Below are 18112 nucleotides of genomic sequence, written 5' to 3' on the forward strand. Positions count from 1 at the left end.
CAGGGATGAAACAGAAAACTCTGGTGCCTCCAGTAAAATAATATTAGTTGAATCCAATTCAAGAACAAAACCAGGGTTTCCATCTCATCTTGTCCGGCAGATTCTCGCTCATTTTTAATCTCCTCCAGTCTCCTGGCTACTTCCCTGCTGCCTCCAAGCACGTCCATAACTTCTGCGCCCTCAAAACCCCCTCATTTTATTCCTCTGTCGCTGCCGGCCATATTTCTCTAAATTTCTTGAGCAGGCCATCTGTGATTGGTGACTCCATTTCCTCTCCTTTATTACGTCCCCTTCTCTCCTCTGCCACTGCTACCACTAGCGCAGGCCCTCATCAACTCATGCCTGGACTATTGAAGTAGCCTGCTAACGGCTCTGCTTGCCACAAGTCTCTCCACACTCCACTCCATCCTCCATTCAGCTGCCAATGATCTTCCTAAAGCACAGGTCTGCCCATAGCATCCCTCTACTCAACAAACTCCCTATTTCTTCCAGAATCAAATATCAAATCCCTTGTTTTTTTTTTATAAAACCCTCCAGAACCTGCCCCCTTCCTACCTTTCTTATACCTTACTCTGCTCCATATGCTCTGCAATTCGGTGAAGTAGCCTTTCTACTGATCCTTGCACGAGGCACTCCATCTTCGAACCTGGCATTTCTCCCGCTTGTCTCCTGTGCCTGGAATTCTCTCCTTTTCCATGTCCTTCTTCTGGTTTCTCCCAAATCCTAGCTAAACCCTGCACCTTCATGCTCATGCCTTCCCTCTCTTATCTCCAATCTGGCCTGTCTGAAGCTTGCTTGCACATAATTGTTTACCTGTTTTCTTCCCCATTAGACAATGAGCTCCTTGAGAGTAGGGACTGGTTTTTTGTCTTTCTTTATGTTCCTAACATTTAGCACAGTACCTGTCACATAGAAGACACTTTGATAAATGCATTTTGACTATTCTGATACTCAAGAAAGAATGAGGCCAGTGGGAAGCAGTCCGGGGCTGAACTTGGAGTCATGAGACCTGAGTTTGTATCCTGACCGCAACTTTCTACCTATGTGATCATGGGCAAATAAATTCACTTGTTTGGGCTTGTTTCTGCATCTGTAAAATAAGGGCATTTTGACTAGATGGCTTCTGAGGGTCTTTCTAATTTTAGATCTATGGCCTATATGTGATCCTGGATGAATCTCTTCCCTTCCCTGGGTCTCAGTTTCCCCCTCTGTAAAATTAGGGAGTTGGACTAGCTGGCCTCTCAGTTCCTTTCCAGTTGTAGATCTAGGATCCTACGTGGGACCTTGAATAAATTAGCTGTCCTCTCTGGGTCTCAGTTTCCTCCTGCATCAAATGAGGGTGTTGGACTCCACGACTCCTCCAGCCCTAGATTCTAGGATCCTCAGGTAATATCTAACCTCAATGCCTTCCCCCTTAACTCAACAATCAACAATCCACATTATCTCACACTATACACATGAGGTCACATAAAGAAACAAACCAACAAGTGTGAGAAACTAGTTTAATGTACAATATACCTTCAAAATACTGAAAAAGGAGAAAAATAGTCCAATTACAAAGACATGATTATTGACTCAACAATTAGGCATTAGTTATTTTTGAAAGTATTTAAGTAAGAGTTATTTGAAAGGTATGGTTATATGCCCTTAGTGTAGATCCAAGGTATTTTGCTCCTGAAAGGTGATTTATCCAGTCTTTGAAGAGATCAGCTCAAAGTACTTTTCTGTTCAGTTTTTTTGTGTTGTCTGGAGAGAAATTCACACTTCATCTGAGACTCAAACTTGATGACCTTCTAGGACCAATCTGAGGCTCTCTTACTTCCCTTCTTTGCAACTGGGCCATGATATCAAATGAACAGGAGCTAGTGACATTACCAGCAAATTCTTGGCTTTGCTAGGCAAGAGTAGAATCAAAGGCATTGGCAAATTACTTCAATGAACCCAACCATAGTGGCTGCTGAGGATGATCTGGGGTTCTCTGTGGTAACATGAAATGGACATGAACATAACCACTTTACTTAATGAATGACCAAAGCTTCCTAAACTTGAAATGAAAGATTGTGGAAACATATTTTCATCCCTTTTACTTTGAAAATACAACCTATTCTGAAGTACTTAAAAAGTGTGAGGATGAAGCCATGAGCTCTTACACTGCAAAGCTTTGGGCCAAACTGTTCAAACTGGGTCTGTGTTGGTTTGTAGGAATTTTGCAATCATTGCTAGTTGGTGCACACATCAGATACTGAGAAGCAAGGGAAGAGACAGTGTGATGTCTGGTCTGCTAATGCACATTCTGACCTACGTTCTGCCTTTCTTTTAAGATGGTTTATAACACAGCAAACCTGTTTCTTTGGGTCTTTGCTATGGTCACTATGGATATAAGTCATATTCTTGCTTTGGCAAGCTGACCTTGGAAACTTTTGAGCTGGGATTGACTACCCAGTCCCATCCCTGGGATACTAGGTGGAATTCACATGATAGTGATGGAGAGCTCCAGGCACTTTAATCAAAGTGGGCCGCCAAGTCTGCAGTGGTGCAGGAATCAGCAGGGGCAGGTGCCCACAGATCAGATGGTGAAAGGTCCAGGTTTCTCATTTTTTCAGGACAGTGGAGAAGCAAACTCTTCTGATCACACAAGGTCATGAGGCTCTTTGTGTGTATACATACATATGTGTACACATACGTACGCTTTTAACACACCTTTCAGCCTTGTTCAGTTTTACAGAGTGGGTTTTCTTGCCTTAAAATTGCCATTTTTGAGCAACTTCTGTAATTCCCGTAACTCTTGTGGCTGTAAACTCTGATCTACACCTGGGGTAAGCTTATAGCTCAAAGGGGACACAGTGTAGCCATTTTGATAAAGGTAGATTCTCTTGCAAAACTCAAAGGTGCTAAACATAACTCCAAAATATGGAACTATCTGTAAAAAACAAAAAACAACACAAAAAAATCAGGTTAAAAATCCAGTTAAGAGAATTAAAAATTGTAAAACAATGCTTTTAAAGCTATGACACGACCATAGGCTAATCTCTCTGTGCCAGTGGAGGCCAACGCAGTAGCTGGTACAACACTCCTTGAGAGTGGGACTGGTCCATGTTTGTCTTATATTCCCAGGACCTGGCATATACTAAGTGTTTAATAAATGTTTGTTGATTGAGTGATAGATTTTGTTTCCCCTCCATAGAATGTAAGTTCCTTGAAGGCAAGGACTGCTTCATATTTGTCTCCTCTCCCCAGGGCCTAGCATAAATGCCTGGTATTTAGTTGGTGCTTAACAAATGCTTAGAGATTGATTGACCTGGGAAAGTGGCATCATGGGATCTGGCACAGAGAGTAGGGGAGGAGAAAGAAGTAATTCATAGTACACAACAGACAGGAAGTCAGTGGCAGAAATACTATGTCTGTTGTTAATCTGTATGCAGATGAGTCTACTCATAGTAGGTTTTGCTCAATTGACCATCATCAAGAGAGCCCTTAATTTCTCAAATCTCTCAAACGTCATTATGTCCCAATAATGTTCATGTTTGTAGAGCCCTCTCGCTTCCAAAAACCTTTCCTCTTAACAGCCTTGTGGAGGGCAGGCATTATTAACCACATTACAGGTTAAGGAGATGAGAAGATTGACACTGGAGAGATGTTAGGCGACTCTCATGTTCCCTCAACCAGGAAGTGTCAGATCTGGCTCCCAAACCCAGGCCTTCTGACTCCTAGACTTTCTGCTACTCCATGCTGTCCAAGATACTTCGAGATTGATGTGGGTGCTTTCCCTCTGCAAGGCTGCTAGTCTACTTTTCCCATAGTACTCCTCGTGCTTTGGGACAGCTGCTCTTACTGTAAAGAGTTGAGCACTCAGGGCAAGTGCTTCCATGAAATCCCATTGTGGCTCCAAGAGCTGAAGGTTTGTGAGAGAGACTTGTGAAAATGGGATGGGGTACCTAACCTTCTCACCTTTAGCAAGTTGGCAGTCAGTCCATTCCAGAGGGCCAGCACACCCTGGGCCTTCACTACCTGTCGGAAGCAGTCCACCACCCCTGAGAAATTGGTGTCTACTCTATCATAATGAGGGAAGCAGTGACTCTGGACCTGGGAGGGAGGAGAAGGACAGTCATTGGAGACATAGGAATCAATGAGTAGAGATAAGAGCTCATATTGGAGCTCTGAATGCTGTACTTGTTGACAAGATTATATACAAGAAAGGGCCAATCAGCGACAGGTTTTACCTGATACCATAGCATGTAGCAGCAGCGTTTTCAGGTCCCCCTGAATTGACCAGCTGATCATCTCAAAGGTACAAGCAAGATTACAACCCTCCCTCAAACCCCCCTGCTCTGACCCCTCCCATCCTGCTCACATCCAAGGTCATGTTTCCTGTCTACTGCACTCACATAGAAAACATGCTTTGGAGTGTGGACACTGGTTCAGGAGGGCCAAGAATCAAACTGGAAATTCAGGCCATGGAACAAAAATGGCCCTTTTGCTTTTCTGCTTATTTGTTCACTTGCATTCCAAGTCTTGCTGCAGCAGATATTTAGGGGACAGGAATCATCCCATTTTATTAAGCATCAGCAGAGGAAAGTTAAGTACTAGCATCACATAACCGATCACAGAGAGATAAAGTAGTCCCAACTATTGAGAACAGAGGCCTTCTGAAATTTGCCATGATTCAAAGCCTGATTCCTACTTCCTACTTTGCTGTCTAGCTGGCTCCTAGACCATTAGTTTGCTTTGAAACATGGCAACCCAAAATTGGATTGTTAAAAGATCACCAATTGAGAACTGGAAAGGATCTCAGAGTCCAACCCTTTCATTTTACAAATGAGGAAACCAAGTTCCAGGGAGGAGTTAATTGTGTGTGGTCCTCAGGAATTCAGCAAATATTTATCAAATGCCACCTGTGTGCAAAACACTGTCCAAGGTACTGGAGTGAGTGGCAGTTTTAGGAATAAGAACTCCCACTTCCAGGGTTTCCACTACACCACAATGCCTTTCTTCAGCTACAGTTCCTGTCATAACAACCAGCAAACCATTCTTTACTTAAATTGGACAGGAAGAATCTATACAGTCAAGTGAGAAATGTATCATGATTTTATGAAACTGGGACATAATACCATCAATGAGCTTTTAGTTATCTTTACAACAAAACATTCATTGGGTGTGTATGCCATGGGACACTCATGAATTATTGATTCTCTAGGATTAGAGTCCATCGATGATGCAATGCTCATTGTATGACTGACACAGACAAAGCATAACATTGCATCGATGGGGCCATGCGTGCTGAGTTTCAAACAGTGAACTTAGATGGAAGTCACTGAAGCAGAATCCATTCAGAATTTGGAAACAATTATGTTTGACTCTTGGTTTTCTGGGCCTGAATTTCAAATATTGACTGGATTTGGGCTATTGTCCCTCAACGACTGATGTAGGTTTCATAACTTGCATTTTGACCATTTGGACTGTCTCTTCCTATTAGAATGTAAGTCCCTTGAGGGCAAGGATTGTCTCTATTTTCTATTTTTATCTCCAGCCCCTAGCAGAGTGCTTGGTCCAAGTCAGTTCTTAATAAGTGCTTTTTTCCATCCATTCATTCAGACGGCCAGATCGTGAAGCAGGAGCTAGTGGGAAAAAAATGGATGTGGAGTTGGGAACACAGAGTTCTGACTCTGGTTCTGCCACTGGCTCATTTTGTGAGGTCTGAAGTAATCTGGACCAATCACTTCAGCTCCTTAGGCCTCATATCCTGCTCTAACGAATGGTGAGGGGGAAAAGGGGAGTGGGGTGGCCTGCACAGCCCCCAAGGCCCCTTCTGCTTCTGAAGTTCTGTAATTTTATTCCCTAATTCCAGAAAAATTCAACCCTCTCAGGAAAAATCTGGCCTTCTCAGAGCACTGCAATGGAGTTCTAGTGGTAGGAAAACAATGCTGAAAAGCCACCAATGTTACTGTGATAAATCAGTGCAAGGATACATAAACAGAGACAAAGTTTTGCTTCTTCATTCTTCTTCACACAGGTCTCAAGGCAGCAATGACTCAATCTACCTATGCAGTTTACTGTAATGAATAAGGATACATAGGGATAGGGCCTGGACCAGTGATTTCCTTGGTGTAGGGAACTCCCAGATAGGGAAACTCCCTCTACCAAAGCAGATGTGAAAATTTTGAGCAACTTATAGTCTTAGAGAGCTGTCAGGGACCCTGAGAAGTTAAATGACTTATCCAGGATCATACATATGGTTCATAAACAAAAGTTAAATTTAGGTTTTCTTCAGCTCCAAGGCTAGTTTCCTATCTCCTACCCCATACTGCCTCAGGGAAGGAGACATAGTAGGTGAATGTCAGCTCCTTTTAGGAAGGGACTATTTCACTTTTTGTACTTATATCCTCAGCACATAAAACAATGCCTGGCACATAGTAGGTGCTTAATAAATGTCTAATGATCCTTCTACTTCTTACTTACTAGTGACTTCTGTCTCTAGTGTAAGTACAGGGCTTATCTTCTCCATCTCCCCAAAGTTCTGAACTTAAACAGGCAGTTTTCTGAATACAAAAAACTATCCATAGTCATATGAAAAAAATGCCCTAAATCCCATTGATTAGAGAAATGCAGCACCAGTGATAAAGTGTGTTACCCACCTTCTCAAGACAGTGTATAGATGCAAGGTATAGAGACAATACTTATGTATTACAAGTGTTTTTTTCTCTTAAATGTGGAGGAGGGGTATGGCCAGTTGTGATGCCAAAAAAGAAGGCTATTGTAACAAGTCATTGTACTGGTCAGAGTTCTCAAGTCAAAATTGTCTGTCTTTACAATGTTGATGACCTTGTAGAAATTATTCTCCTGCTTCTGTTTATCTCATTCTGTTTCAATTCAGACTACTTAGTATTCTTTCAAATTATCTCTTTCAACAGAACAAATATCTTCCTCCCCTCTGTTTTTCTTACCTCTCTCAATATCTTTAGTATACTTGTTTCTTCTCCCCCATGAGAATGTTTATTGTTGAGTCATTTTTGAGTTGGGCCCAACTCTCTGTGACCCTGTTTTTCTGGGCAAAGTTTGCTGGAGTTTGCCATTTCTTTCTCCAGCTCATTTGATGGATGACAAAACTAAGGCAAGCAGGGTTAAGTGATTTGCCCAGGGTCACACAGCTAGTAAGTGTCTGAGGCTGGATTTGAACTGAGGAAGATGATGAGTCTTTCTGGTTCCAAGCCCAGTGTTCTATCCACTACAGCATCACCTACCTGCCCAATAGCACTGAGTTATCACATTGCTCCTTCCAATTGCTCTATTCCATTAAAAAAATCAACTTTCCCCCCTTTACGATTATGCTCAGCTTTGCAGGGTAAACTATTCTTGATTGTAAGCCTATCTCTTTTGCCACATGGAATATTGCATTCCAAGATCTCTTGTTTATAGTAGAAGCTACCAGGTAATGTGTGATCCTTACTGTAGTTCCTTGGTATTTGAATTGCTTCTTTCTGGATGTTTGTAGCATTTTTCTTTTTCTTTTATAAGCAATCGGGGTTAAGTAACTTGCTCAAGGTTACACGGCCAGTTATTTCTGGATGTGGTGCTAAGTATCTGAGGCTGGATTTGAACCCAGGTCATCCCGACAGTGGAGCTGGTGCTCTTACTCGCTGAGCCACCTGGCCACCCCTAAGCAATTGGGGTTAAGTAACTTGCTCAAGGTTACACGGCCAGTTATTTCTGGATGTGGTGCTAAGTATCTGAGCCTGGATTTGAACCCAGCTCATCCTGACACTGGAGCCGGTGCTCTTACTCGCTGTGCTACCTGGCCGCCCCTGTAGCATTTTTTTTTTTTTGATGTGGGACCTCTGGATTTTGGATACAAAATCCCTGGGACTTTCCTTTTCAGGAGGTGATTGGTGGATTTTTTCTATCTTTTTTTGACCTCTTGTTTTAATTTATCTGAGCAGTTTTCATTTATGATTTCTTGAAATATAGTTTCCAGGCTTTTTTGGACCATGGTTTTCGAGTCCAGTGATTCTTAAACTATCTCTCTCTGATTTATTTTCAAGATGAGTTGTTTTTGATATCACATGGCTTACATTTTTCTACTATTTTTTCAATCTTTTAATTTTGTTCTAATATTTCTTACTGTTTCATGGAGTCATTGGTTCCTGCTTGGTTTAGTCTAGTTCTCAGGGAGTATGTTTCTTGGGTAAGATTTACCATTTTCTTTTTAAAAATTACTCATTCTCCTTCCAATTCTCTTCTCAACTTTTAGTTCATTTAAAAAAATCTCTCGCTTTATGTCTTCTAGGTATGCAATGTAATAAAAGAAAATCCCTTTTTTCCCCTTTGTGTCTCTGCTTGCAGTTATCATGGAGTTAGACTTGCAATAATATTTTAAAATTTATTTACTTTTAGTTTACAACATTCAGTTCCATAAGTTTTTGAGTTCCAAATTTCCTCTCCCCTTCCCCCCCAGGTGACATTCAATCTGATATAGTATCTACAAATACCTTCACATTAAACATTAATCAAGTTGTAAAGAATTATAACCAATGGAATGCATGAGAAAGAAGAAACAAAACAAAATGAAAAAAAGAGAGAGCCAGTAGTTTGCCTCAATCTGCATTCAGACTCTGTAATTCTTTCTCTGGATGTGGATAGCCCTTTCCATCATGAGTCCTTTGGAGTAGTCTTATAACCTTGTTTTGCTGAGAAGAGCCCAGTCTATCAAAATTAGTCATCACAGATATAATGTGTCTGTAATTGTGTACAATGTTCTCCTGGTTCTACTCTCCTCAGTTAGCATCTATTTATATAAGTCTCTCCAGGTTATTATGAAGTCCTTCTGCTTCCCATTTCTTATAGCACAATAGTATTCCATTACATGCATATACCACAACTTGTTCAGCCATTCCCCAATTGAAGGGCATCCCCTTGGTTTCCAGTTCTTTGCCACCACAAAGAGAGCTGCTATAAATATTTTTGTACATACAGGTCCTCCTCCCACTTGTATGATCTCTTTGGGATATAACCCTAGAAGTAGTATTGCTGGGTCAAAGGGTATGATTTATTTATAGCCCTTTGGGCATAGTTCCAGATTGCTCTCCAGAATCGTTGGATCAGTTCACAACTCCACCAACAATGCATTAGTGTTCCAAATTTGCCACATCTTCTCTAGCATTTATTGCAATACTTTTTGATAGCTGTTAGTGTTGTCTTTAGTTTACTCATCTCTCCGACCTTAGTTCTTGAACTGGGGCTTTGTGTTGGGCCAGGCTCTGCCATCTGCTGCAATTTTGGGGGGAAGGGTGACCAACCTTCCTTGGTCGTGTGGGTGTCCTAGGTTTTTGACAGGACCTCCACCTCTTGGGTCTTTGAGGTTGGTTGCTGTTCATTTTTGCATCCTGGAGCTTTTTTGGGGAAGTCCTCCACTCCTGCCATTTCTAGACTCAGAGTTCCACAGGCCACACAAGTCCTGTCCCTGGTCTGGCTGGCACTAACTTTGTTGGAGAGGCCCCTTTTCCTATTGTCTATGATGTCCTGACAGCCTTTTTGTGCAATTCTGGGGTGGAAGAAGTAATTTACTATAGTTTCTTACTGTATTTCTTGGTCATTATTTAGTCTGCTGTGAACTTCAGGGTTTCTTGGAAGGGTTCTTAGAAGCTGCAAGATTCTCCCCATCAGGTACTTATCTTGTCTCATGCAGGGGCAAATCTTGAAGACTACAGTATCTTATAAGCACCATCATCTAGTGCAGTTGCATCAAATCCAAACAGAAACAGATCCCTGTGGGCTGCATACTGACTTAGAAAACCACAAGATAACATTATCTATGTTGTATTTTGCTTTTATTGATTTTGTTAAATGTTTTTCAATTATATTTTAACACGGTTTGAGCCCCTTTTTTTTGTTTTGTTTTATGGAGGGGGGAGGGCAGGGCAATTGGGGTTAAGTGACTTGTCCAAGGTCACATGGCTAGTTTTGTGTTAAGTGTCTGAGGTCATATTTGAACTCAGATCCTCCTGACTCCAGGGCCGGTGCTCTATTCACTGTGCCACCTAGCCGCCCCGAGCCACATGTTTGCTGGCATCTACCAGAACCTCTGCTGTAGTGGTTGGAGTGCTGAACTTGGAGTCAGGAAGACCTGAGTTTGAAACTTGTCTGAGCTATTAGCTATGTGACCTTGGACAAGTCACTTCCCTTCCCTGGGCCTCAGTTTCCTCCTCTGTGTGATCTCTAAGGTGTCTTTTAGCTCTCGAATTCCATGGTGCTATTGGGTAGCCATGGTTCAGTTGCACTCTAGTTAGGCATATCCAAACAGCTGCAGCATTCTACCCCAGCTGCTCATATGGCTGGGAGACATAGAACACAATAGTCTGTGAAGTGAAAATAAATCTCCCACAGAGGGCAATGGAGAGGCTCATGGGTGTGTGTGTGTGTGTGTGTGTGTGTGTGTGTGTGTGTGTAGGTGGGAACTTATACCCAATGAGACCTCTGAAGGAAAATATATAAGAAGAAAAGTGGGCTGCATGTGTGGCAAAGGCAAGGGATAATGGGTTAATGGCTAGCATGGTCCACTGGTACCTCCTGCATGTCAGGAGAATGCAAGGAAGGCTGTCCAAAGGCCTTCCTGCGGCAGATATTTTGATAGACATGGACTAGAGTAGCATAAAAGGGCAGGCATGGATGGGCTGCAATATGTATCTTTGGAGGGAACTTCTGATGCAGAAGCAAACAACTTCATTGAATGTTTGACTGGTGAGTATGGATGGATGCATGTGAGGAATTAAAGCTTTTCACTTTGCAAGCAAATTCCCTGAAATGCCAGGCCTACTTATTTGCTGGGAGTGAAGGCGCCTTCCCCATGTCATGTGAAGCACATGGTCCTTGAGTTTTTTGGCTCCAATTAGGCCCCAAAGAATTGTCTTTATTCTCAGCTGGCAAAAACATGGCTTGGAATGGGGTTATTAGAACATGGTTGCTCCAAGTAAGCAGCTTTCCTCAGCAGGGGAGGCATTCCCGCCAGCTATGTGCTATGATTCTCAGAATTAGTCACACTCCAACAGCATCTAGGAACAGCAAGGAGGCCCCATACACCCCACCACAACTGCTGCTCTGGGATTGGGGAGGTTGGGATAGAAAGGGAACATAGATCATACTCCACACATTCAGCCCCTGATAAGTGCCAGTTTTGGGCTAGGCAGTGGGAAAGAGGAAGAGATGATGAATATTTGGTCCCTCCCCTCAGGGAGCTTAACATCCAATGAAGCAAGGCAGTATGGTGTAGTGGAAAGAAGGCCCGGGTTCAAATCTCTATGTTGACATGAACTGGCTGTGGGACTATTGGCAAGTCACTTAATCACCGTGAGCCTCAGTTTCCTCATCTATAAAATGGGGGCAAGACTTACATTACCTGCGTCACAGGGTTGTTATGAGGAAATTACTCAAAGTGCAGCACAGATGTGAGTTAGTATCATACAGTAATGGCAGCAAAAAGTAGGATAAATAAGAAGGACACAAAAGGAGAGAAAGAAAGATTCTTTCCAATGTGGGGCAATACATAACATATATAACATAACAGAGCTGGTACTTTATGGTGCTTTAAAGTTTGCAAAGCTCATCTGGCTCTCACAATAGCCCAGGGACAGATGTGTTAGTATTACCTCCATTTTACAGATGAGAAAACTGAGGCTAACGTAAGTGATTTCCCTAGGGTTCCACCGCTAGTAAGTGCCCAAGGCAGAGTTCAGACCCAGGTCTTTCTGATGCCAAACCAAGAATTTTATCCATCATGCCATTAACATCAGATTGCATTCACATTGCTCAAGAAGAGAAGGCTCCATCCCATCCCCACTGGTGCGATTTTTTTCAAGAGGCTGCCAGTGCTAACTTGATTGGACATTCCTATTGTCCAGCTGGAATGATGGGAATATCCTGAGAATGCAAAGGTAGCAGATGAGATGATGTCCATGAAAAGGTATAAAACACAGGAGAAATCCTGAGTATTTGGCAGACAAAGACAAAGTGGGCTGTCAGGGAGTACAGTGGAGGACCTCCAAAACTGGAGGTCCTAAGTTATAGGGTGGCAAGAGGCTAGAAGATGTTTTTATCTGGGATGGTTTTAAGAGGTCTTTTGGGACAATACATTGAGATCAGGAGGTGAAGTTAAATGAGCCAGCTCTGTGGGTGATAAGTGATATCCCATGTTGGTTTTTTCTTTATTTTTGGAGGGAAATTGGGGTTAAGTGACTTGCCCAAGGTCACACAGCTAGAAAATGTGTCAAGTGTCTGAGGCCAGATTTGAACTCAGCTCCTCCTGACTCCAGGGCTGGTGCTCTATTCACTTATATCCCATGTTTTAAGATTGTACATAGACTTCCTCAGTGCAGCAAGGTCAGTTTGACTGAATCCCAGTGTGTGTTAGAGTCAGAGGAGTAATATTCAGTGAGGCTGGAAAGAGGTTGGGGCCAGGTTGTGAAGGGGTTTGCAAGCTAAACAGAGGGGCTGATATTTAGTCCTACAGGTAATAAAGAGCTGCTGAATTTGGTTGTTTGGTATTTCTTTCATTCTCTATTTCTAGACCTTCTCTTTTTCTCACACATCTCCATACTTAACTATGTCCCAGGAATTCTGGGAATCTGAAGACAAAAATGAGAGTGCTTTCCAACAATAATTCTGTGATCCTTGGGCTGCAGGAAGGAAGGAGCAGATCTGCATCGACAGGGACCTGGCCTGGACACAGACTCAGGCCGGAGTACTGTTTGTTTATTTTTTCTTTTCTACAAAGGTACTCTTGCCTTGCTGATGAACTGGCATCTTCTATCATGACTCCAATTGTTCCTGACTTACTGAGCCAAGAGGTCAGCCCCAGTCCCCCAGGAATAGCTTGCCTGGGAAAGTACTTTCCCTTTCTTCCACAATGAAAATGCTTCTATGTAGAGGAAAGGAAACCTGGGCTTCCTTTTAGAAACTCAGTCTTGGGTTCAAGATTGCCCTGTTTTTCCATTACTCTGAGAGTCCCCTAGAGCAATGGTGCCCAAATGTCAGGCCCCAGTTGTGACCAGGGCTCCTCACTCATGTTCTCTCTCACTAGCTCACTGTGTCTCACTCTTGCTCTGTCTCTGTCTCTCTCTCTCATTCTTTTTTGCTCACTCTCTGTCTCTCTCTCATGCTCTCTCTCACTCTTGTTCTCTCTCTGTCTGTCTATCTGCCTCTCTCTGTCTGTGTCTCTGTCTGTCTGTCTCTGTCTCACTCTGTCTCTCTTTGTCTCTCTTGTCTGTCTGTCTCTCTCTCTCTGTCTCTCCCTTTCTCTCGCACCCTCCCTCTCTCTCTTGCTCTCTCAACAGCACAGGGCCGAGTTTCCAATCTGAAAGACATTCTCTGGGCTTCAAGGAGGCAAGGTGGCACCAAATGCACCATTTGAAACCATAGGTTCACTGCCACTTAGAAGCTCCTTGATGTCAAATCAGAGCAAGAAGAGGGAGCCTGGATAAAGAAGCACGATTCCCTCCCCTCCCCTGTGGAATTATGGGAGCCTTTCATGGAAGTTAGGCTAGGGATTATAAAAAGCACACTGATGTGAAGAAGGGCCATGTTAGTATTGTTTCTATGGTGCTTGTTGCTTATGTGTCGCTCAACAATTGTGTTGCTTACCAGAAGCCCAAACGTGAAGAGAGAGGAAAATACCAGTGAGAAATGAAGACGCCACAGATGCTAAATGTGTTCCTAAGCTCAGAGAAATCGTGCAGCTGGGCCTCTCCTTGGCCAAGCTCACTTGATGTACTCACTTGAGCCAAGGGTCCCACATGAAAGGCTGAATTTCCATCTGCCGAGTGTTTGACTCGGTCATCTATCAATGTGATCAATTGCATTGCTGCTTTCACTGCTCAAGAGAATGAGAATGATTCAGCTGGCAAAAGCAATTCCATTTGCTCCAAGCCCAGGGCTTTACTTGGGGTTTGTGTGAAAATAAAATGGATTGAGCCATTTCTTTTTAAAGAAAGAAAAACAGTCTTTGGCTGCCCTGACATTTTGAGCTGAGCTGACAACTTGGGGCTCCTTTTAACCTACCCTGGCAAACGCACTTCCACATTTGAGTTTGCTCTCGCTCATTGGGCTGGCCTCCCCTGCAGGAGCTTGGGAGGCCCCAGGAAGGTCATTCCCTCTCTGCTTCATTCCTGGGCTCTGCTGGCCACAGGTTTGGGGGCTGAAAAAGCATCGACTTGTGGTTCGGTATTCCTCCCCCCATCCGGGGGCCCATCCTGAAGCTGCCAACACAGCCTTCTACTGTGTGCTTGCCAACACAGCTAGCTCTGTTCTACCTCCACTGAGAAAGTCCTTTTAACTATTTCCTAGCCAAAAGCAGGCTCCTGCGTGCAGAGAGATCATATTAGCAAAGTCCTTCAGCATTTAGCTGCCGGTTCCCATGATTTAGGCTTCCTTTCACCCTCGTTCTCTGTGATGCCACACAACATCCTACCTCTGGAGTTGTGAATCTGGCTTCACAGGTGGCTAGGTGGCATAGTGAATAGAGCACGGGCCCTGGAGTCAGGAGGACCTGAATTCAAATCCGACCTCAGACACTTAACACTTACTAGCCATGTGACCTTGGGCAAGTCACTTAACTCCAATTATCCTGCCCTCCCCTCTCCAAAAAACAAACAAAAAACAAAACAAAACCCAAAAGAGAATCTGGCTTCAAACCCCATTTATGATGCTTGCTATCTGTCTGACTGAGTGAGCTGCCTTACCTCCAAGCTTCTCCTCTGTTAAGTGACCTCTGAGGTCCCTTTTAGTTCTATATCTCTGTGTGACTTTGGACAAGTCCCCTCTGTTCCATGAGGCCTCAGTTTCCCCTACTCAGTAACAGGAAAGGGTTGGACTCCATGGCTTCTGGGGGCCCTGCCAGCTCTATGCTTAGGCACCTATGAATGATCTTACACCAGTCACTTCAGTTTTGCAGGCCTCAGTTTCCCTCTCAGTAACAGGAGGGGGTCGGACTCCATGGCCTCAGAAGTCTTATCAACTCCAGATGGAGGATTCTTTGAACTTCTAGTCCATTGCTCCTTTTCCCCCACCAATGTACTTTCCATTTCTGTGGTTCTCAGTTGGAAACGTCCTGTTGGCTAGTCTGGGCTCTGGGAGCAGGAGATGACAGACGTCAGAGTGGCTTGCCAGTCATAACATTTTCGGAAGATAAATGGAGTGCAAGTGGCCAATCTGAGTCTCTGTATTCTACTACTGCTATCCGTCAAGTAATGGCACTAAATAAAGCATGTGTACAAACAAGCCTATTGTAAGGCAGAATGTGATAAGTGACCCAAGAAAAGCAGCTTTATGGGGATACAAGGGAGGGCTGGCAGGGAAGGGACAGGGGTATTCAGGGAAGGCTTCCTGGAGGAAGAGGCAGTTACACTTAACAGGATTTCAACAGGTTAAGACTGGGAGCATTCTAAGAAGGGGGACAGGGTTGAGCAAAGGCACTACGGTAGGCAAATATGGAGCATTTGGAGGGAAAAGGGTGTTGGCCTAGAGCACAGAAGGATGGACTGACAGAAGATAAAGAGTTCAAATGTAAGCCTGGTCACTCTGGGGCCTCCAACAAGTTGACTTCTCTGAGTCTCACTCAGTTTTCTCATCTGTAAAATGGGGACAATAATACTCGCCCTGCTGATGTCAAGTCAACAGGCATTTATTAAGTACCTACTGTGTACCTGGCACTGCACCAAGTGCTGGAGAAACAAAAAAAAGGCAAAAGACAGTCCCAGCTCTTAAGGAGCTCACATATCTCATGGGTGAGATATGTGTCAAAACAAGCTACAGATAGAAGAAACTGGAGGTAGCCTAGGAGGCAAGGCACCAAGGTTAAGGAAGCTGAGACTTGAAGAAAGCCAAGAAGTGAAGATGAGGAAAGAGAGTTCCAAGCATGGGGCACAGCCAGGATAAATGCCCAGAGTCCAGAGAGGGAGCATGTTGTGTGCGGAAGAACAAGGGGACCAGTGTCTCTGGATCTCTGAGTACATGGAGGGAAGTAAGGAGTAAGAAGGCCCAGAAGGCAGGAGGGGGCCAGATTATGAGGGACTTTGCAAGCTATACAGAAGATCCTTAAATGCCTTTTGAAAGTGATATTGAGCCATTGGGGTTTACTGAAAGTAGAGAGGGTGACATGGTCAGACCTGGGAGTTAGAGGAACAGTTTGACAGCTGAGTGGAGGGTGGATTAGAATGGGGAGAGACTTGAGGCAGTCAGGCAGGCCTCCTCTACCCCACAGCAGGCTACTGCAATAAACCAAGTGAAGGGTGATGAGAATCTACAGCAGAATGGGGGGCAGTGTCAGAGGAGGGAAAGGGGAAGTATAAAAGGCAGGAACCCTCCAGCTATGGAGGGAGTCAAGGCTGACACTTAGGTGTCCAGCCTGGGTAACTGAAAGACTTCTGGTGCCCTTCACAGTAATGAGGAAGGGAGGAAGAGGGGAGGCTTTGAGGGGAAGATGCTGAGACGGGGCTGCTGGGAGAATTACCTGCAGTGCTTAGTCAACTCAGAGATGCTGTCTAGGAAAAGTGGTCCAGCAGGTAGAAACTTGCATCAGAGGAGGGACTGCCACACCCCAATGGATTCACAGGTTTGTTCCCCAAAACCCAAAGGAAAAATAGAACTTTGGAGCAGTGGACAAAAAAAGATGTAAACTTTTTAACCTTAGTTGATGAAAAGGTGGTATTCTTGTAATCAGTGCTCATGAAATGGATGAATAAATGAATATATGAATGAATGAGTACCCTTTAGTGGCCTAATAAAGTCACCGCATGGATCTTGTTCCTCATGGGCCTGGACAAGGAAGGGACTGGCTTCAAATTCTGCCTTAGACACCAACTGTGTGACCCTGGGCAGGTCTCTTTAACTCCCTGGGCCTCAGTTTACCCCTCTGTAAAATGAGGGGGTTGGACTTGATGGCCTCTGACCTGCCTTCCAGCTCTAGATCTAGGAGCCTAGGTGGGATCCTGGGTGAGTCACTACCACTCCCTGGGCCTCAGTTTCCTTCTCTGTAAAATGAGGGGATTGGACTTGATAGCCTCTGAGCTGCCTTCCAGCTCTAGATCTAGGAGCCTAGGTGGGAGCCTGGGTGAGTCACTATCCCTCCCTGGGCCTCAGTTTCTAAGATACCTTCTGGTTCTAGATGTAGGATCCAATATGTGTGACCTTGGGTAAGTCACTTCTCTGCCCTGGACCTCCGTTTCCTCCTCTATAAAATGCAGGGGTTGGACACAATCTAGGCTTTCTGTCAGCCTGAGATCTAGGATCTTCCAAACCTGGTCAAGTATGCAGTAGAACTACAAAGTAATTCGACATGGACGAACTGGTTTCATATAGTCAGGTGCCACACAACAGAGCCCAGGGTGTGGTGGGTGGAAGAGAGGGTTTTAAACGTGGGCAACTGGGACTGTGGTGGTGCTATTGATAGAAATAAGGAAAGCCAACCAATCAGTGATTGTTTAATAAGCACCTACTATGTGCCAAGCACGTGGCTCCAAAGACAGAGCAAAAATCCCTGGTCTAAAGAAGGCCAAGATGAGGGAGCAGTGCAAGTGTGAGTGTGAACACTAGATCATGACCAAGGAGCAACCAAAGAGAGTGGAGAAAAGCTTCAAGGCTGACCAAAAAAGGCCAAGGAGGACCTTGCCTTTGCAAGCAGGACTTCCAGGGGAGCGTAGCTGAACCCTTTGAGAGCACAAGAACTGGGGCTCATGGAGGATCTAGAGGAGAGAAGGGTAGGCTGGGAATGAGGAGGCCTGCATTCTTGCCACGATTCCATTAGCCATTCACTGGGAGTGTTCAGGGCCCGACGCTCCCCACCCTTCTAGGTGCCGGCCTCCTCATCTGTAAACTAGGGAGAAGAGTCCCTCCCCTGTCTACCTCATGGGATTTTGGCAAGGCTAAAAATGAGACAGTGTATTCGAAGCATTTTAGAGATGGCAAGACACTATACCCCAAAGAGAGGGATTATTATTCATTCAGCAAGATGAGCCAGGAGCTGCGTCCAGTCTACACTGGGCCAGGCTGGGCATCCCCATTCAGAACACACTAGGCCCTTTGTTCAGTCCTGATTCACAAAGAATTTTCTTTGTATTCAGTCACTGGCACC

The 18112-nt window shown here is 44.3% G+C and overlaps 2 protein-coding genes across 3 annotated transcripts in view; both read right to left on the minus strand.

The window, feature by feature from the left end:
• Window positions 1–18112, minus strand: part of UBE2A (ubiquitin conjugating enzyme E2 A) — a 276953-nt gene that overhangs the window by 76617 nt on the left and 182224 nt on the right. The window lies entirely within an intron of this gene.
• Window positions 1489–18112, minus strand: part of SLC25A43 (solute carrier family 25 member 43) — a 36501-nt gene continuing 19877 nt past the window's right edge. The window contains exons 4-5 of the mRNA XM_069102168.1: window positions 3949–4083; window positions 1489–2920 (exon numbers count right to left, since the gene is read on the minus strand). Coding sequence (XP_068958269.1) covers window positions 2720–2920; window positions 3949–4083 — 336 coding nt within the window. The 3' untranslated portion in view covers window positions 1489–2719. The remainder of the gene's footprint in view (window positions 2921–3948; window positions 4084–18112) is intronic.

Source organism: Petaurus breviceps, unplaced genomic scaffold, assembly GCF_028583685.1.
Source record: "Petaurus breviceps papuanus isolate PSGF00001 unplaced genomic scaffold, PetGlider_PUasm1.0 532, whole genome shotgun sequence".
In the NCBI taxonomy this organism is placed as follows: domain Eukaryota; kingdom Metazoa; phylum Chordata; class Mammalia; order Diprotodontia; family Petauridae; genus Petaurus; species Petaurus breviceps.